The following is a 21,006-nucleotide window of genomic DNA, read 5'->3' as shown; positions in this document are numbered from 1 at the left end:
AGAGAACTCCCAGCTCCACGTAATATCAAACAGTGAAAGCTCTCCCAGAGATCTCCATCTCAACGCCAAGACCCAGCTCCATTCAACGACCAGCAAGCTACAGTGCTGGACACCCTATGCCAAACAACTAGCAAGACAGGAACACAACCCCACCCATTAGCAGAGGCTGCCTAAAATCACAATAAGGCCACAGACACCCCAAAACACACCACCAGATGTGGACCTGCCCACCAGAAAGACTTATCCACCAGAACACAGGTACTGGTGGATCCACTTATCCACAGCCTCATCCACCAGGACACAGGCACTAGTCCCCTCCACCAGGAGGCCTACACAACACACTGAACCAACCTTAGCCACTAGGGGCAGACACCAAAAACAATGTGAACTATGAGCCTGCAACCTGAGAAAAGGAGACCCCAAACACAGTAAGTTAAGCAAAATGAGAAGACAGAAAAACACACAGCAGATGAAGGAGCAAGATAAAAACCCACGAGACCTAACTAATGAAGAGGAAATAGGCAGTCTACCTGAAAAAGAACTCAGAGTAATGATAGTCAAGATGATCCAAAATCTTGGAAATACAATGGAGAAAATACAAGAAACGTTTTACAAGGACTTAGAAGAACTAAACAGCAAACAAACAATGATGAACAACACAATAAATGAAATTAAAAATTCTCTAGAGGAATTAATAGCAGAATAAGAGGCAGAAGAATGGAGAAGTAATCTGGAAGATAAAATAGTGGAAACAACTACTACAGAGCAGAATAAAGAAAAAAGAATGAAAAGAATTGAGGACAGCCTCAGATTCCTCTGGGATAACATTAAACACACCAACATTTGAATTATAGGGCTCCCAGAAGAGGAAGAGAAAAACAAAGGGACTAAGAAAATATTTGAAGAGATAATAGTAGAAAACTTCCCTAATATGGAAAAGGAAATAGTTAATCAAGTCCAGGAAATGCAGAGAGTCCCATACAGGATAAATCCAAGGAGAAACACACCAAGACACATATTAATCAAACTATCGAAAATTAGATACAAAGAAAAAATATTAAAAGCAACAAAGGAAAAGCAACAAATAACATACAAGGGAATCCCCATAAGGTTAACAGCTGATCTTTCAACAGAAACTCTGCAAGCCAGAAGGGAGTGGCAGGACATATTTAAAGTGATGAAAGGGAAAATACTACAACCAAGATTACACAGCAAGGATCTCATTCAGATTTTATGGAGAAATTAAAACCTTTACAGACAAGCAAAAGCTAAGAGAATTTAGCACCACCAAACCAGCTTTACAACAAATGCGAAAGGAACTTCTCCAGGCAGGAAACACAAGAGACGGAAAAGACCTACAAAAACAAACCAAAAACAATTAAGAAAATGGTAATAGGAACATACATGTCGATAATTACCTTAAAAGTAAATGGATTAAATGCTCCAAACAAAAAACAGAGACTGGCTGAATGGATACAAAAACAAGAACCATATATATGCTGTCTACAAGATAACCACTTCAGACCTAAGGACACATACAGACTGAAAGTGAGGGGATGGAAAAAGATATTCCATGCAAATGGAAACCAAAAAAAGCTGGAGTAGCAATTCTCATATCAGACAAAACAGACTTTAAAACAAACACTATTACAAGAAACAAAGAAGGACACTACATAATGATCAAGGGATAAATCCAAGAAGAAGATACAATAATTGTAAATATTTATGCGCCCAAAATAGGAGCACCTCAATACATAAGGCAAATACTAACAGCCATAAAATGGGAAATCAACAGTAACACAATCATAGTAGGGGACGTTAACACTCCACTTTCACCAATGGACAGATCAACCAAAATGAAAATCGATAAGGAAACACAAACTTTAAATGATACATTAAACAATATGGACTTAATTGATATTTATAGGATATTCCATCCAAAAACAACAGGATATACTTTCTTCTCAAGTGCTCATAGAACATTTTCCAGGATAGATCTTATCTTGGGTCACAAATCAAGCCTTGCTAAATTTAAGAAAATTGAAGTCATATCAAGTATCTTTTCCGACCACAACACTATGAGACTAGATATCAATTACTGGAAAAAATCAGTAAAAAGTACAAACACATGGAGGCTAAACAATACACTACTTAAGAACCAAGAGATCACTGAAGAAATCAAAAAGGAAATCAAAAAATACCTAGAAACAAATGACAATGAAAACACAATGACCCAAAACCTATGGGATGCAGCAAAAGTGGTTCTAAGAGGAAAGTTTATAGCAATACAATCCTACCTTAAGAAACAAGTAACATCTCAAATAAACAACCTAACCTTACACCTAAAGTAATTAGAGAAAGAAGAACAAAAAAAAAACCCCAAAGTTGGCAGAAGGAAAGAAATCATAAAGATCAGATCAGAAATAAATGAAAAAGAAATGAAGGAAACTATAGCAAAGATCAATAAAACTAAAAGCTGGTTCTTTGAAAAGATAAACAAAATTGATAAACCATTAGCGAGAATCATCAAGAAAAAAAAGGAGAAGATTCAAATCAATAGAATTAGAAATGAAAAAGGAGAAGTAACAACTGACACTGCAGAAATACAAAGGATCATGAGAGATTACTACAAGCAACTCTATGCCAATAAAATGGACAACCTGGAAGAAATGGACAAATTCTTAGATAAGCACAACCTTCTGAAACTCAACCAGGAAGAAATAGAAAATATGAACAGACCACTCACAAGCACTGAAATTGAAACTGTGATTAAAAATCTTCCAACAAACAAAAGCCCAGGATGAGACGGCTTCACAAGCGAATTCTATCAAACATTTAGAGAAGAGCTAACACCTATCCTTCTCAAACTCTTGCAAAATATAGCAGAAGGAGGAACACTCCCAAATGCATTCTATGAGGCCACCATCACCCTGATACCAAAACCAGACAAGGATGTCACAAAGAAAGAAAACTACAGGCCAATATCACTGATGAACATAGATGCAAAAATCCTCAACAAAATACTAGCAAAGTGAATCCAGGACCTTATTAAAAGGGTCATTCACCATGATCAAATGGGGTTTATCCCAGGAATGCAAGGATTCTTCAATATATGCAAATCAATCAATATGATAAACCATATTAACAAATTGCAGATTAAAAACCATATGATCATCTCAATAGATGCAGAAAAACTTTCGACCAAATTCAACACCCATTTATGATAAAAACCCTTCAGAAAGTAGGCATTGAGGGAACTCACCTCAACATAATAAAAGCCATATAAGACAAATCCACAGCCAACATCGTCCTCAATGGTGAAAAACTGAGACTATTTCCACTAAGATCAGGAACAAGACAAGCTTGTCTACTCTCACCACTGTTATTCAACATAGTTTTGGAAGTTTTAGCCACAGCAATCAGAGAAGAAAAGGAAATAAAAGGAAACCAAATTGGAAAATAAGAAGTAAAGCTGTCACTGTTTGTAGATGACATGATCTTATACATAGAGAATCCTAAAGATGCTACCAGAAAACTACTAGAGCTAATCAATGAATTTGGTAAAGTAGCAGGATGCAAAATTAATGCACAGAAATCTCTTGCATTCCTATACACTAATGATGAAAAATCTGAAAGAGAAATTCAGGAAACACTCCCATTTACCACTGCAACAAAAAGAATAAAATACCTAGGAATAAACCTACCTAAGGAGACAAAAGACCTGTATCCAGAAAACTATAAGACCCTGATGAAAGAAATTAAAGATGATAGAAACAGATGGATAGATATACCATGTTCTTGGATTGGAAGAATCAACATTGTGAAAATGACTCTACTACCCAAAGCAATCTACAAATTCAATGCAGTCCCTATCAAACTACCACTGGCATTTTTCACAGAACTAGAACAAAAAATTTCACAATTTGTATGGAAACTCAAAAAACCCCGAATAGCCAAAGCAATCTTGGGAAAGAAAAACAGAGCTGGAGGAATCAGCTCCTGGACTTCAGACCATACTACAAAGGTACAGTAATCAAGACAGTATGGTACTGGCACAAAAACAGAAATATAGATCAAGGGAACAAGATAGAAAGCCCAAAGATAAACCCACACACATATGGTCATCTTATTTTTGATTAAGGAGGCAAGAATATACAATGGAGAAAAGACAGCCTCTTCAATAAGTGGTGCTAGGAAAACTGGACAGCTACATGTAAAACAATGAAATTAGAACACTCCCTAACACCATACACCAAAATAAACTCAAAATGGATTAAAGACCTAAATGTAAGGCCCGCCACTATAAAACTCTTAGGAGAAAACATTGGCAGAACACTCTATGACATAAATCACAGCAAGATCCTTTTGACCCACCTCCCAGAGTAATGGAAATAAAAACAAAGATAAACAAATGGGACCTAATGAAATTTAAAAGCTTTTGCATAGTAAAGGAAAACATAAACAAGACGAAAAGACACCCCTCAGAATGGGAGAAAATATTTGCAAATGAAGCAACTGACAAAGGATTAATCTGCAAAATTTACAAGCAGCTCATGCAGCTCAATATCAAAAAAACAAACAACCCAATCCAAAAATGGGCAGAAGACCTAAACAGACATTTCTCCAAAGAAGATATACACATTGCCAACAAACACATGAAAGAATGCTCAACATCATTAATCATTAAAGAAATGCAGATCTAAGCTACATTGAGGTATCATCTCACACCAATCAGAATGGCCATCATCAAAAAATCTAAAAGCAATAAATGCTGGAGAGGGTGTGGAGAAAAGGGAACCCTCTTGCACTGTTAGTGGGAATGTAAATTGATACAGCCACTATGGAGAACAGGATGGAGGTTCCTTAAAGAACTGAAAATAGAACTACCATCCGACCCAGCAATCCCACTACTGGGCATATACCCTGAGAAAACCATAATTCAGAAAGAGTCATGTACCACAATGTTCATTGCAGCTCTATTTACAATAGCCAGGCCATGGAAACAACTTAATTGTCCATCAACAGATGAATGGATAAAGAAGATGTGGCACGTATATACAAATGGAATATTACTCAGCCATAATAAGAAACGAAATTGAGTTATTTGTAATGAGGTGGATGGACCTAGAGTCTGTCATACAGAGTGAAGTAAGTCAGAAAGAGAAAAAAAATACCTTATGTTAACAGACATATATGGAATCAAAAAAAGAAAAAAGTCATGAAGAGCCTAGGCGCAGGACAGGAATAAAGATGCAGACCTACTAGAGAATGGACTTGAGGACGTGGGGAGAGGGAAGGGTAAGCTGGGACAAAGTGAGAGAGTGGCATGGACATATATACACTACCAAATGTAAAACCGGTATCTAGTGGGAAGCAGCCGCATAGCACAGGGGGATCAGCTCGGTGCTTTGTGACCACCTAGAGGGGTGGGTTAGAGAGAGTGGGAGGGAGATGCAAGAGGGAAGAGATATAGGGATATATGTATATGTATAGCTGGTTCACTTTGGTGTAAAGCAGAAAGTAACACACCATTGTAAAGCAATTATACTCCAATAAAGATGTTAAAAAGAAAAAAGTAGTCATGAGATGCTAGGACATAGAATTTTGATACGGAGGATTTGTAAAGCACAGATTAACTGATAAATCAGAATTTCCCAAACTGGGTGCTCTGGAGGAGCACTTTTTTTGGGGGAATATTAGTAAGTCTGGTGGATTTTTTTTTTTTTTTTTATGGAGATATGAGGTCAACCTAGCTTGGGAAACAATTCAGCAGAACTAAACAGGATTTTTTCTGATGCTTTTAATGTAACAAATATTTATTAAACCCTGATTATATGCCAAAAATGGTTACAAGTGTTTAGGATACCCCAGGGAACAAAATAGACAAAGAATGCTTCCTTGTAAAGCTTACATTCTAGCATGATTAGACAGAGAATGAATAATAACTATAATAAGTAAATTGTATAAAACATGCTAAGTGGAGTATATGGTAGATTGGTAACAGGTGTTTGAAGGAAAGGGAGCATACTGCATTTTTTAAAGGGGGGTTAGGGTATACTTCATTGAATAAACGATATTTGAGCAAAGATTTAAATTTGTTAAAGGAGTTAGTCATATAGATCCTTGGGTGGGTCAGAATCTATATGATGGGTGGGTCAGGCAAGTGTGACAATCTGTGCAAAGACCCTGCTGTGGGAGTGTGTTTGGTGTGTTCCAGGAACCACAGAGGCCAGTATTTCTACAGCCAGTGGTGGGGGAGGGAACAGCGGAGAAGGCAAGGAAGAGGAGGGAACTGTAGATTAGGTAAGGCTTTCCTAGCCTTTGTAAAGACTTTTCAAATTGAAGAAAAGGAGAAGCCATTGCAGAGTTTTGAAGAGAGGAGTTACTTGACCTGACTTATATTTTTAAAGGATCGCTGGTGGCTGTGTTGAGCATTAACTGAAACAAGGCAAGGGAACAAGCAAGGAGACAGGCCACCACCGCAATAATTCAAGCAACAGATGATGATGACTAAAAGGCCAGGGTAGTAGCTGAGATGCTGGTGAGAAGCACTTGGATCCTGGTTGTATTTTTAAGGTGGACTGGACAAGGAATGTCAGAGACAGGAGTCAAGAACGGACAGTGTTGTTATCAGTTGAGATAGAGAAGGCTATTGGTGGGCTGGGGGGAGTGATATTAACAAACTTACTTTTGGACATGTTGAGCTTGAGATACTTATCAGACATCCAAGTAAGCAGGCAGTTGGATATGTGTCTTAGTCTGTTTGGGCCGCTATCACACTATACCACACACTGGGCAGTTTATAAACAACAGAAATTTATTTCTCACAGTTCATGTCCAAGATCAGGGTGACAGTTTGGTCAGATGAGGGCTGTGTTCCAGGTTGCAGACTTCTTGTTTTATCCTCACATGGTGGATGGGGTGAGAGATCTTTCTGGAGCCTCTTTTATGAGACCATTCATCCCATTTTTGAGGGCTTCATCCTAATCACCTCCCAAAGCCTCCACCTACTAAAACCATCACCTTTGAGGGTTAAGATTTCAGCATTTGTATTTGGGGGACACAAATATTGAGACCATAGGAATATGAGATGGAATTCTGCGAGAAAAGCCTGGACTGATTATATAATTTGGGAGTGTATATACAGTTCTTAAAGCCTTGAGACTGGCTGAGATCACAGAATGAATGAGTTGGTAGGAAAGAAGAGTACTAAAGTACTGTAGTGCCAAGCATAGGGCCATTCGAGTACTGCGAAATCTGTTAGAGGAAGGGAGATGAGATAATAGAACCGAGCAGGAATGAGGAAGATGTAAGAGGAAAACAGGCAAGTCCAGTATCCCAGAGGGCAGGTGAAGAAAATATTTCAAGTAGAGAGAGCTCAGGTGTGTCACTCTTGCCAGCAGATCTAGTAAGATAAGCACTGAGGCTAGACCATTGACCTCACATCCTCCCCATTGCTGAAGGAGGAGAGCATTTTCACAGAACCGTGTGATGTGAACTGTGAATCCCCAACCTAGACTGGGGACTCACAGTTGGCAAATTATGCCCCGTGGGCTGTATCCATCCCACCAAATGGTTTTTACAGTGTTTAATTGGGGGAGAAAAGAGAAGAAGATTTCATGATACATGAAAACTCTATGAAATTCAAATGTCAACAAATTTTATTGGTAAACAGCCACACACAAAAATTTTTTTTGTATAGTGTTTCCCAGACTCACTTGGCACAGAACGTTTTTTCACAAAACATCTCCAGTGTAGCCAAAAACTACTTTGGGAAATGTTGGTGTAGATCCTGGTACTTAATGAAGAGAACAGGCCCAGGTAGCAGAGAGTGCTCGGGTCAAGTGTCAGGGCCCTGGATCTCATGAGATCACTAGGGTAGAAAACAAACTTTGACCGTGGTGGCATCCTCCAGAAGTAGCTTAAGACCAGCAACTTTCCTCACATTTCTTCTATTAACTGGTTCTTTGCAGAAGAGGAAAGCTTACTGGCCCAGAAAGACATGAAAAAAAAAAAATGCTCAAATTTCTCTAGCCATTAGGGACATTAAACTTAAAACTACAACATTGATTGGATTGGGTAACATTTAAAAGCCTGATAATATTAATGTTAAAAAAAAATTTTAAGAAATGAGGGCTCTCATTCACTTCTAATGGGGCTGTCAATTGGTACAGTCATGTTTAGGAGCATTAAGGTAGTCTCCTATAAATTTGAAGATGTGAAAATCGTTCAGCCTAGAAGTTTTACTCCTAGGTACTTACCCTAGAGAAACTGTTATGTATGAGAGCAAGAAAATATTGACAAAAATTCACTGCAGGTTTGCTTATAATAGATTGTTTATCATTGAAACATAAGAAATAATGCCCATCAGCAAAAGAATAAATAAAATGTTAGTTATCTACACGGTGAGATACTATATGGCACTCAAAAATTAACTAGGACTGCAACTATCAACACAATAAATCTAAGCATAATGTGGAGAGGAAAAGTATGTTGCAGAGGTAAAAGTATAATTTAACACCATTTTTATTAAACTTTCTGAAATATGCAAAAAATCTGTACATAATATACATAATAGTATAACTGTATACAATGATAAACACTAAATAGGGGACCAAGAGAGAGGTAAGTATTTATTACATCATTCTGTATATTTGTAATATTTTAATATTTGTAATATTTTATATTAAACACATATTTTAAAGAGGAAAGACATGCCAAAGAAACATAGGAGGAGGTGCATGGGCCAAGAGAAGAGATAACCCAAATCAAAATAAATTAACACCATCAAGCAATAACACAGGATATGAGGTGTCAAGGAGACAAATCAATTCGAGGAAATTTAAGAATTCCTTCACAGTATATCCCTGGGAAGAAAACAGCATTCTTCTTAAGTCCTAGTAAACAGTCAGCTGTCGCTGGATTGCTCACCCTGTGCTTTTTCAGTTGGAGAAACTGAATTTCACTAACCTGCCCATTCACTGGTACTTTGCATACATGGAGGGAATATTTCTACTCGATGTGTGCAAAGTACCTTTAGGAGCTGATGTGGCCATAATTTAATTCCTTACCCACTGCCCAAGACTAATTTCTTATTTTATTTATCTGGCTGCTCACCACATTAAACCTTAAATTGAACTACTTTTTATATCAATGGAATAAACCATCATCTTAAAATATGGTTATTTATTTGATAAAATAATAATTTAAATTTGTTTGTATTCTGGCAATCTGTACGCATTTGGAGAGGGAAAGATTCCTTTCTGGATTAGAAAAACAGCCATGAGATAAAGGAAAGGATCTTTAAAACTATAACTAAAATTAAACTAATCATCTTTATTCTCATTAAGCATATTATTTTGCTGAGTCATTAAATATATTCAAATGATATTGTGTTGGATTAAGGGGACTTAATGCCTAATCTCACTTCTTTGTCTGCGGAGGACTGCAGCTGGGAGTTTATTGAGTAGGGGATCAAGCATCCCACTAAGAACCTTCCCTGGAAAGAAGGACTAAAGGATGGAAACAAAATGAAAAAATCTGCTTGTTTTTCTTAAACTGCTGGTGATCGAGACAGATGTTTGCCTGTAAATGATGTCAATCCATTTAACCTACTAAAACAAAAGACACAGCATTGAAAACAATGTCTCTCTTTTTTCCTTGATACCTTTTTACCTGGCACTCTAATTACTTTTTTTTTTTTTTAGTGACTCACTCCTGCCACCTCATCTCACATTTGCTCTTCCCACCCTTTTCTGACTAGATTTTGATTGCTGATGTCTGATTTACATTATCTCAATTTTTTTTTTTTAGAAGATGTTGGGGGTAGGAGTTTATTAATTAATTAATTTATTTTTGCTGTGTTGGGTCTTCGTTTCTGTGCGAGGGCTTTCTCTAGTGGCAAGCGGGGGCCCCTCTTCATTGCGGTGCACGGGTCTCTTACTATCGCGGCCTCTCTTGTTGCGGAGCACAGGCTCCAGATGCGCAGGCTCAGTAGTTGTGGCTCACGGGACTAGTTGCCCCGCGGCATGTGGGATCCTCCCAGACCAGGGCTCGAACCAGTGTCCCCTGCATCGGCAGGCAGACCCTCAACCACTGCGCCACCGGGGAAACCCCTCTAATTACTTTTTAAAAGACACGTGAAGAAGCAATATTGGTAACAGCGTTGGTTGCATCCATCTACATTCCTTTCTTTCGGCAGAGGTGATCCCGGCTTCCCAGTTGGTCTTCTTCACCTGCATCTGGATCACACTGATGTCAAATGCTTGTGCTGCTGGTGAAATCAAGAAGCCCCACCAGCACTGCTTCTCTTCAGTGAAGCCGGCCCGGTAAGATATCCATAGTGTAATCCCAGTTTCTCTCACCACCTGCCTCAGAACTATATCTTTAATGGTAGCACGGATTTGTGGCAGTGATTGTCTCTAGAGATAGCATTCAACCATCAAAATAAATCACCTCTAATTAGCATAGAAAGAGAAGAGTCTGGGGTTTCTGCTGGCACTTGCTTGCTTATTTTTGGAGAAAACAGTTAAAGGGCTCATGTATGAATCTTCTTTCAAGGACTGTATTTCTCCAATGAGTAATGCATTTATTATCAATAACAACATGAGGTTAATGTTCCTTCAAAATTTTTTGAGTAGAAATTAGTCTAAGCACCAATTTCTAATGTCAAGTACTTGCAGAGTGTATAGTTCTGTATATCGATGAGACAGTACTGAAAGACATTAAAGCCATTTGTTGTTTTTTAAAATTCATTTTCCATTTTGAAAATCATCTTTGAAATATCATCCTGAATGTCAATACATCATCATTATTATCTTATCAATAATCAGAGTATGTTTGGACCTGCTAGTGAAGCGGCATAGCTCTCTACTAGAATGACCAGTTCATCCTGATTTGCCTGGGGTTCCATGGTTTTTAGCACTAGAAGTCCCAGGAACCCTCTCAGTCGCAGACAAACTAGAACGATTAGTCACCCTACTACCCTTTAATAACCAAGAAATGACCTCCTGTTGTAGGGAAAGTCTTTCCTTTTCACCAAGCACAAGATTCCCAAAAAGACCCAGTAGGAGAAATTGGGGAATAAAGGTGAGTGATATCACCCAGCCAACCTTAGCGATCAGTGAGGTAACTTTTGTTTCAACCAGATTGCCCTCACATCTTGGATATTTATGAAGCACTCACTATAACATCAGGAAAGAACATAAACATTTAATAAATCCTTCTGAAGCCTCAGGTTTAATGACGAAAAACAAAAGAGGTATGGGGGGAGGGGAGGAGAGGTCACTAGATACCTAATTCCTGCTCTGCTCTTAAAAATCAAGGACCACCTCCCACACTTCCCTCCCAGGCTTCTGCTCCCACACGCAGATCTGAGATGCTATGAAATCTTGCCCAGTTTGAACACTTTGAGTCTTCTTCAAGGCAATTGGGCAAGCAATATTTGGGAAATGTGGGGCTATACAACCAAACTGTATGTTTTTTCAGATTGCTTATAACATCTAGTATATTTTAGTAGTATATTTTATCTAATTTTGAAACAAATAGAGACTGCTTAAAATATCATCTACAACTCAAACAATAGGAAGTTTGTCCAGTTTGTTTGGTGGATGTGCAGATAAGAAGGGAGATGGTCATAGGAACTCATCAATCTCACCAGCACACTCTCGGTGGAAGAGTTGCTGCAGAAAAACCTACCATGTGTATTTTTTAGGCGTCATTTAAGGGACAAGAGGAGAACATCTGTTCTTTGTGGTGAGGTGGGAATTTCTCTCTTATGATAGGTGTCTCATTTTTAGAATCTATTTAAAAGAAGAGGTAACCCCGTGTTTCCTACTCCATGGGGCCAAGCATGTTTGTTTTCACTTCTCTATAACCTAAGTGAGGTACCCCTTTCAGCGATAAGCTACAACATGATTCATTAAAATTTATATCTGCTTCTTTTGTTCTTCAAAGAAAAATCCTCTAGGACACTAGGGATTGCATAAAACATAGACCCTAGTTCAGAAGCAGCCACTTAGGATGAAAGTCAGGCATTTTCCCCAGTGAACAGAATAATTCAGCCAGCCTGTTTCTGAGCTGTCGCTCAGCACTCTCTCATGAAGATTTTAAGGCATTTTGACAAAAATACTGAAATTACTGTATAGGATAGTTTCTAGAGTAAAGAGCCCAGGATACATTAGACCTTAATATATGAATAAATGCTGTGAGGTTCTTTGCCCTACACACAATCTGATTATCGGTAATTAAATAAGTAATGAATGAATGAATGAACAATCCACTCTGTCATAATGCAAGAGAACTAATAGAATGAACATGGAAGAAAGGCCTGATCTTTCTTTGAAAATTAGGAAGTATATCTTTATATATTAACTCACATTTATGTACATTATTTTGAGCCAGTTTTCCTACAATCAGGCCCTTAAATCCTTTCCTATTATCCTTTTTCATTCAGAATATAATCTTACTTTTTGCCCAAAGATTCCCTTTTTTATCAAAGTATTTTAAAAATCTTTCATCCAAACATTTCCTTTATTTCTTAAAGACAAAATGGGGGAGAGGAGGAGTTGGTGAATAAATTAAGTATGGCAGGGGAAAATGTTCCTGTTTTGCCTAGGGGAGAGATTTGGCTCTCAAGGGATGCAAAGGGGATTAGGCATCTAGACTCACTGAGTATTTATTCATTCTTTCAACAATCATACTGAGTGCCTTTTTTATGACAAGTACTGGGTTGAGAGTTAAGAACAACACACTGTCTCTGGCTTTAAGAATAATCAGCAGAGTGCCAATGTCTGTGCAAAATGGCTTGCAAGAGCCAATTGTTAAATTTTAAGGCTGTTAAATATAAGCATTATTAAAAATTAAATTATATAAATATACAATTAAATAAATTATTTTTAAAACGAAGGTAATAAATACTTAAAACTCACCACTTCCTAAGTACTTTACTACATGTCACTATTGTCTATTGTTCTCCATTATTTATATCTATTTATGTCTGGTAGAAATACTACACTGTACTGTACTATACTATCCTATAAACTGTAGTATACTATAATACACAAAACTATACTTTACTGTACTATACTACACTATGGGCTACACACATCTCTGTCATATCTGTAGCTTGAAATCAGCTATGGTGGCAGTATTTACATCATGGAAATCAACAAACACTACAAATAGGGCTTTTTTTTCCAGGGGAGCCACTTAAACACTTACCAGCACATCCAGGAACCTAATGTAGAAGCCAAGAGGGTCCTAGAGATTGCCAATTCAACTGCTACTGCAAATAACCAAGGGAGTGGCAGAGACTGTGGCAACTACAGGCTATATGCTCCTCTGGGGGCAGAGGCTGGTCAGGTCAAGACTTCTTATAAGACAACTTGAGCCTGGTATTGCCAGATTTTCTGATTTTTCAAGAGAAAAATTCAGATTTTCCTGTGAAATTTTCCACTTTAATACACCATGTGGGCTATCCAAAAAATGTCTGCAAACCAGCTCCTAATCTGGTCCAATTTCTTCATTTCACAGATGAGGAAACTGAGACCTCACTGAGCTCATGATCTGATAGAGACACAAGTTAAGTCATGGAAACTGTCGTGTCTCAAGTGGGGCACTCTCTCTGGCTGGCTCTTCCACAGAAATGCTCGTCTGTGTAGATTTTTCCTTTATAAGAAACGGGCTGTTGACTAAAGTCAAGTGTGTATTCCCAGAGTCATGAGTTCAAGGGCAGTTCAGTCGAAGCCACAAGATTCACTCCGTATAATGCACCATGTCCTCTCTAAGAAGTCTCAAAAGCATCAGGGACCTAAAAATAAACATTGGATCCAGAATTATCAAGGTTTTCTTTGTGATCAAAAATTGGATCAACTGATTTTCCTTCCGACTACTTTACTGCATTCCTTGGATTGGCATCAAAGGATGTGAATTATCTTCGTAGCTCTCAAAATCAACTTCTAAACGGGCTTTACAAGTATATTGCTACACACAAAGTATAAACATTTCTATTTCATCCTATTCTTAGCAGCACTGGGTACTAAAATTTTTTGTTTTCTGCTCATTTAATAGGTATAAAATGGCATTCATACTTTTAATTGTTATCTCACTGTTAACTCTCTAGATTAAATATTTTTTAATATGTTTCTTAATTATAGCCTCTCTTGGGTAAATAGTCTATTTAGTCAGGCCTAGTCGTTTCCAAGTCCTGATCCTAGTAAACTAATCAACTATATAGGCCCTTGGGAAAGCAGTTTGGTAAAGCAACCAGCTGAGTATGACTCAGTTAAAATGAGTTTTTGTCTTTCCACTGACTAAACACTAATGTTTCAGAATGAGTTGGATGTATTTGCTTTTCCTCAAGCAGTTCTGGTACTTTTTAATTCTCTGCCTAGTATATCCTCCTCAAAGACCCCTTTATTCCCCTGAAACCACTCAAAATCCAGCCCTTCCTTCCCCCTGAACCCACACTTTCTTAGTGACAAAATTATAGTAAAGTTTCTGATACTGACAAGAAGGGGGAACATAAAAATATGGTTCCTTTGTTTCATCCAGAAAGAAAAAGGTTCTAACTCAAAAAGAAAAATGATAACTATTACCGAGCCTTACCTGTTGTTTCTCAAACAATGTTCATAATCTTTCTTTGTGGGGAAAGAATAAAAATGCTGTAATGATTAAGAATGCTATAAAGATTAAGAATGCTGTAATGATGCAAGACTCTTCCATGAGTTGAGATTTCTTTGTTCTATCCCATTGGCACCTAGCCTTCTAGAAGACCCTCTCCTCAGACAGAAGTCATCCAAAAGATTTCTTTCAGTAACTACTAAAAACAAAATCATTTTTTCTAGGAAAGGGAAGAGGGCAGAAGACAAAGGGGCTTAAAATTATACATATATGGAATCAGGCCAGAAAGCTCTGACCTAAATCTGATTCTCTGTCATAAATTAATCCCCTTATTAAGCATATTTACTTTTCTTGCCTTTGTTCTATTTCAGTCTTCATTTTATTAACCTTTCTATATATGTTTTTTTTTAATAAACCAGAGGTCTTCAAATAGGGCACTTATACTCCTAGAGTATAATGTTCCCCTTAGGGTACATGCAAGCTAGCAGAGGGGCACGTGGGCATGGATAGTTTTAAAATAATTATTTCTGGATCTCTGACTTCCTCTGACCTCTTTCCTAAAACGGATCCTCCTGAAAACTTGCCTGCAATCTCCTCTGTAGCCTCCCTTTAATGATTGCTCTGTCCCATTTGGCAAAATAAAGGCATGCCTCTCCCTCTTCCTGAATCTTAACTATGTGTATTACACCAGTGTATAAACTCCTCCCAGGTACAAAGAAGCCTTTACAGATATTGTTGTTGAGGTAATGGATGACTTTAGTTTAAATAACACATCCTTTTCCAAACTGCGTGATTTTCTTTTTTCTTTTTTTGTGTTCATCCATATTGAAGTAATAACCTAATTAATTTGTCAGGTTACAAATCATTAGAAATAATTGATGATAGACCACAACGTGAATTTTGGAAAATAAGAAGGAATTTAAATAATTAAGTTACATTCCTGAAACAAAATTTCTTGCAATTCCATGTACTTACATATATATCAGCAAAGTTTTTCAATATTTTCATCTATAGAAGTGAAAAGTAGGATCAGGAAATGTAAATCAAAACTACAATGAGATATCACCTCATACCTATTAGAAGGGCTTTATCAAAAAGACAAGAAATAACAAGTGCAATAAGTAATATCCATATACAGATACACAAAATAGGGAAAATGTACCATCACTTTATTAAGAAATACTTTTCCTATAAAATTTAATTCATAATTTTAATAAGTATTTATCAACATTTATGTGCATTATGTTTTGCTCCATTTGTAATAGTCACAGAGGCTAAAAAAGATGATTTCAATATGTATACATATATTCTTGCAAAGAAGTATGATGGGGTGATAAAATTCAATGAAGGAAATATTGGATTGGCCAAAAAGTTCATTCGGGTTTTTCCGTAACATCTTACGGAAAAACCCGAATGAACTTTCAAATAAAATGGAAATAAAATAAAATACAAATTCCAAGAAAACAAGGAATGAGATAAAACTTCTGGTTTTTAAAGAGGAGTTTATTCATGTATTTTAAAATGCATAAAGTGGGTATTTTAGGTTCATTGGGTACATTAAAAGGAGGAATATGTTTTATTTTAAATTATTATCAATATTTAAGTAATTTTAACTTTTATGATGAAAAAATTGTAGGTGTCTACTTAAATATGTGTGAGGTTTTCAAAATTCTTTTAGAGGGTATCTAAGCTACATAAACCTCTTTGAGAAGTAGATGTATAAATATTTTGAGAAGTAAATGTATAAATAAAGTCAAAAATAAATAAAGATGGGACATCTCACTGTACATCAGAAGAGCCCTCAGGTAAAAAAAGGTGTGTGTGATTTCAGGTACGGCCAAGAGTGCTTTTCATAGCAGGCTGCATGTTCATTGTTCTGGGGATTCTTAATTAAGATTTATCCCTACCAATCTCATGGAGGGGTATGCTTTTGAAAAGAGTATTAGAGATTGCCATTTTGTTGTGTATATTATTGAAGAAGTTCACGAATTTCCATGAATTCCACCCAAGGTTACTTTCCACTTTTCATAAAATAATAACAACTAGCTAGCTTTTATAAAATGTCTGCTATTTTCCAGACCAGTAGTTCTCCAGAGAAATTGTTAGAAATGCAAATTCTCATACCCTAAAACTGTGGAATCAGAAACTCTGGGCATGGGCCCCAGCAAACCTGGTGATTCAGATGCACCCCAAAGATAGTATTTACAAAACATCTGGTAGGGGGCCTTAAACACAGTAGGCATTTAATAAAAGTTAGCTGCTATTACTTTTTCAATAAATGGTTCATCCTAGCTCCCTGAAAGAAGTTTTCTAGTTAAGAGATCCTTGGAAGAAATAGTTCTATGTGTTCAATTATTCATAGGATAAAATGACTTATGTTTAAAATCAAACTCATTTGTCTTCTACTCAAAACAGATTTGTTCCTCCAACTTCGCCATTTCTATTAATGGCAAAAATACATACATAAATCTCTGAGGGTTTCAGCCAGAAACTTCTCTATTTAAAGACCATACTAGGTGATCTGAGGTGCCCATAAGCCTGGACATATTTCTTAAACCAGCCGCTTCAGGATGTGAAATTCCCACAATCAAAGTCACTTTATTGAGTTAGGAAATTGCGTTCATGAGTCTTATGTTAAAATTTTACGTGTGTTTCCTGAAGAAGACATGTATCAATGCAAAAGTCAGTCAGGAATTCAGAGTAACTAGAATTCACCTAGAAGACCCCTCAGTGTCTTGTGTTATTGCTGCTGCTGACAGTGATGACGGTGATGGTGACAGGAACATTCTTCTGGAAGAGGCAGTGAACTAGGTCTCGGGCACTGGGGATGAGGAGACAGCAGCATGTCACATACAGAGGAGCTGTGTGTGCTTCCACAGATATTCTGCCGCCACACTTAGAATACGTCTGGGAGGTATGTGTCACAGCACAGGAAATGAGTCAGGGAGGCCCAGTAACTTGCCAGAGTTCAAAGACCCAGGGAGGAACGGGCTTCACTCCCAGATCAGGACTCCACACACACGGGAGAGGCCACACACTTTGCCTTTGCCCTAGAAAACTGCAGATGAAAATAGGCTGCACCTGCTTCACAGCTGGACCTGACCTTAGGTCCAATCAGCTGTCAGATCATCCATTTTTCCCTGGGATTCCTCTCCATCCATGCCCATCGCCTTCTCTCAGGTTCCAGAATCTGCCATAGGGGTACTTCCTCTAATCTCAACCAGCACCCATAATTTTTGCACATTCTGTCTTTGTAAAACACTATTTTCATCAGTCTACAATTTTTCATGGTTTTTTTTTTTTTTTTTACTGTCTTAGTGCAAGAGGTAGTTTAACTTCAGTGACTCTAAGAATCACTTAGGTAGCACATTGAATGCAGATGCCTAGGCCCTGTTTCCTCTGGTTCTGGTTTAGTTGATCTGGGTTGGGGTCCGTGGATCTGAATCTTGATCACCTCCACCCAGGTGCTAGTAACCAGGTTTTCCTACTATAACCCACATTCTGAGAAACATTGCCTGTCAGGATCACATCCAAACTCAGTTTATCATCTAAGGTGCTCCAAGATTTGCTTACCTGCCCCACCCTTGTATACTAAACAGCAAATGCTGGCAGATCTTTGGCTATATGTAATATGAACTGAGAAAATGAGCTTTTATGTGTATATTTTAGAGCATATCATGTTGAACACAGAAAGCTAACCTAAATCAAAATATCCAGAAGCATATGTATCTCAGAAGCATTTTTCTCCCTTGGAGGTGAAGCAAACAAGAAACTAGAATGAGGAATGATGACAGTGCCAAAGTGTGGCCCCTGAGGTATAAGCAACTTCTCTATATAGAGGACCAGAATTCTGCAGTGAGACCTGGATTTGGAGGTGAGTACTATCTTTACAAAACTCTTGTGTCACAGTCCATTGCACTGTCAAAAAATTGAGTTGAAAATTTGAAGGAATTAAGACCAAAACACAAGACCACCAATTTAAAAAAAACAAAAAACCTTCTACAATGATCTTCTCTTGAATAAGAACAGTTGATAATTTATGCATTTCAAATTAACCAAAAAGGCTCATTTTTTTCTGTATACATTATCATAAATAGTGTGTTTAATAAATAGTGTGTGTTCAAAAATAGTGAATGTATATACCTTGCCCATACAGCAACATATTGTTTTAATTAAAATGTGTTAAGTTGGGTTATATGATAATATTCATAAAGTCTTGTTGAACATTCTTATGAGCTGCAATGCCTGGCTTTTGTTGAAGAACTAGTCTGCCAAACGCCACGGCTTCCCTCGAACCACCTCTGCTGAGGATTTTTCCTTTATTTACTCCTAGCAACAAAAAGTGATCAAAATGTTGGAATGCCCTTTAATGCACTGTGCGAAGCCCTTTAATGCCCTGTCCCGTTCCACGCTCACAGCGACCCTACGAAGTAGGCGTTATCATGATCCCTAATATTCCAATGTGGAACCTGGGGCTTAGAGAAGTCAAGAAATTTTCTCAAGGCCATGAAAAAAGCAGTAAGTGGTGGAACCAAGATGCAATGGCTGATGAGAACAGAAGCAAACCACATTAGAAGGATACACTTGTAAGAAAGCCTTTCCTCCCTCAGATTGTTTACTGTGCATGTAGTTGTATCACTGAGGGTACCAAGTTTCCCAGAGATGCACAGGATGTGGTAACATCCACAAGGTAAACTGAACTCTCCGTCTTACTGCTAAATCCATCCTGACTCTCCTGTCATTGACCTAAGGTCTCCCACACCCACAACTCCTGAACTGACAACTTTTCATGCTAGAGATATAGAGGTGAGAGAAGTGAGCGTGGTGGTGAGGAGGCAGGATCCCCCAGCAGTAGAACAGGTACCGCTTTTCGATAAATAACCAATGCTTCAAGTACTCAGTGTGGGGTGAGGAGAACTTGATACTCATCATATTGTGGTTATGACAAAGGGAAGCACAACAGGCGTGTAGGTACCCTAGAAAACTTCATTTGTTAACAGGGAAAATTTTAAAGTACATCAGGTAGCTGTTATGTTGAGGGTTGTTTGGTTTTTGTTCTCATTTCCTGGAATCCATTGGGTTGCAGTTCTAAGGGTATGGTCTTGATTTCATTAGGTTAGTGATGCAAACTTTAGCAAGCATCAGAGTCACCTGGGGGCTCCTTAACAGCCAGGTTACGGGGCCTCACCCACAGAGGTTTCGATTCAGTAGATTTGAGTGGGGTCACCAACTGTCACGTCTTATAAATTCCTTGGTGATGCTGATCTGAGATCACATTTGATAACTACTGAATTAGATTATCAGCATCAGATTAAATCATGGTGAGTAGAATTTGTTTGTTTTCCAGAGCATTTCTCACACTTATTGAACCTAATTTAAGATTTTTAGAAGCCTCAAAATCAATCCGGTTTAAAGATGTGTGCGTTTCTGTTTTTTTTTTTTTTTTACTTATAGGTCTATTTTTTTAATCTTCTTTTTTTTTTTTTGTTTTTGGTGTTTTTTGTTGTTGTCTTACATCACGACTTCTCAGATGTGTCATTAAGGATGACAATTCTCCAAAAGATGCCCGAAATCTAACTACCATTCCCGACAGACCGTTTATTTCCCCCAAAGTTTTGCCCAAAGTTTGGAGAATATACTCTACGACTCTTACTCGGGTGTTCTGAACCTTGTTCTCTATGATTCTATAAAGAGTTTCTAAAATCTTTTCCCTCTCATGGTTTAGTTGGGGAAAATCTTACGAAGTTAAACTTGCCGGGCTATGGGTCCTTTGAGCCATTAGGGGGCTCCAGACGCACAGGAATGGCTTGGAATGGGCCTCTCCCGAGCAGCGGTGAGCAGTTCAAAATGATGTACTCTCTTCAATACCGATTCAAAAAGCTGCCCTAATTCCTGTCAGGTTAGGTTCCTCAATTAAATGAACTACTATCCTAGAGGAACGGGTTTTATGGGCCTATTTTAGACCATTGAAAGCCAGAAAGATTAAGAGAAAAATTACCGTCCTTGAATTTGGACCTTGAAACAAGCACGCTACACTTTGTAGCTCAAAGTGGTCCAAGGACCAGCTGCAGAACCACCTGGGAGTTAGTTAGAAATGCAGAAGATCAGGCCCCACCCCAGGCTTTCTGAATCAAAATCTGCATTTTAACAAGATCTCCAGGTGATTTGAATACACTTTACAATTTGACAAGCACTGTCATAGATTACCAAGAGCCGACCCTCTACTTTTATCTTAAAGCATTTATGCCTCCATTCTCCCTACTATATATCATCCTCATCCCTCAGAAAAACATAAAACTGATCTTAAAATTCCACTTCTCTTGATCTGTTAGGGATACATGTTAAGAATTTTTAAAACATTTTTTTTCCTGAGGCTACTTTGTG

The 21,006-nt window shown here is 37.8% G+C and overlaps 1 protein-coding gene across 1 annotated transcript in view; it reads left to right on the top strand.

Moving 5' to 3' along the window:
- Positions 1-10,254: 10,254 nt before the first annotated feature.
- Positions 10,255-21,006, top strand: part of GABRR3 (gamma-aminobutyric acid type A receptor subunit rho3) — a gene marked incomplete at both ends in the record, with an annotated part of 39,704 nt that continues 28,952 nt past the window's right edge. The window contains 2 exon segments of the mRNA XM_082839238.1: positions 10,255-10,328; positions 18,384-18,496. Of these exon segments, the coding sequence (XP_082695364.1) occupies positions 10,255-10,328; positions 18,384-18,496 (187 nt within the window).

The sequence above is a fragment of the Leucopleurus acutus genome, assembly GCF_964270905.1.
Source record: "Leucopleurus acutus genome assembly, chromosome: 5".
NCBI classification, from domain to species: domain Eukaryota; kingdom Metazoa; phylum Chordata; class Mammalia; order Artiodactyla; family Delphinidae; genus Leucopleurus; species Leucopleurus acutus.
Note: the sequence above shows the minus strand (reverse complement) of the source record. Positions and strands in the feature narration are given on the sequence as shown.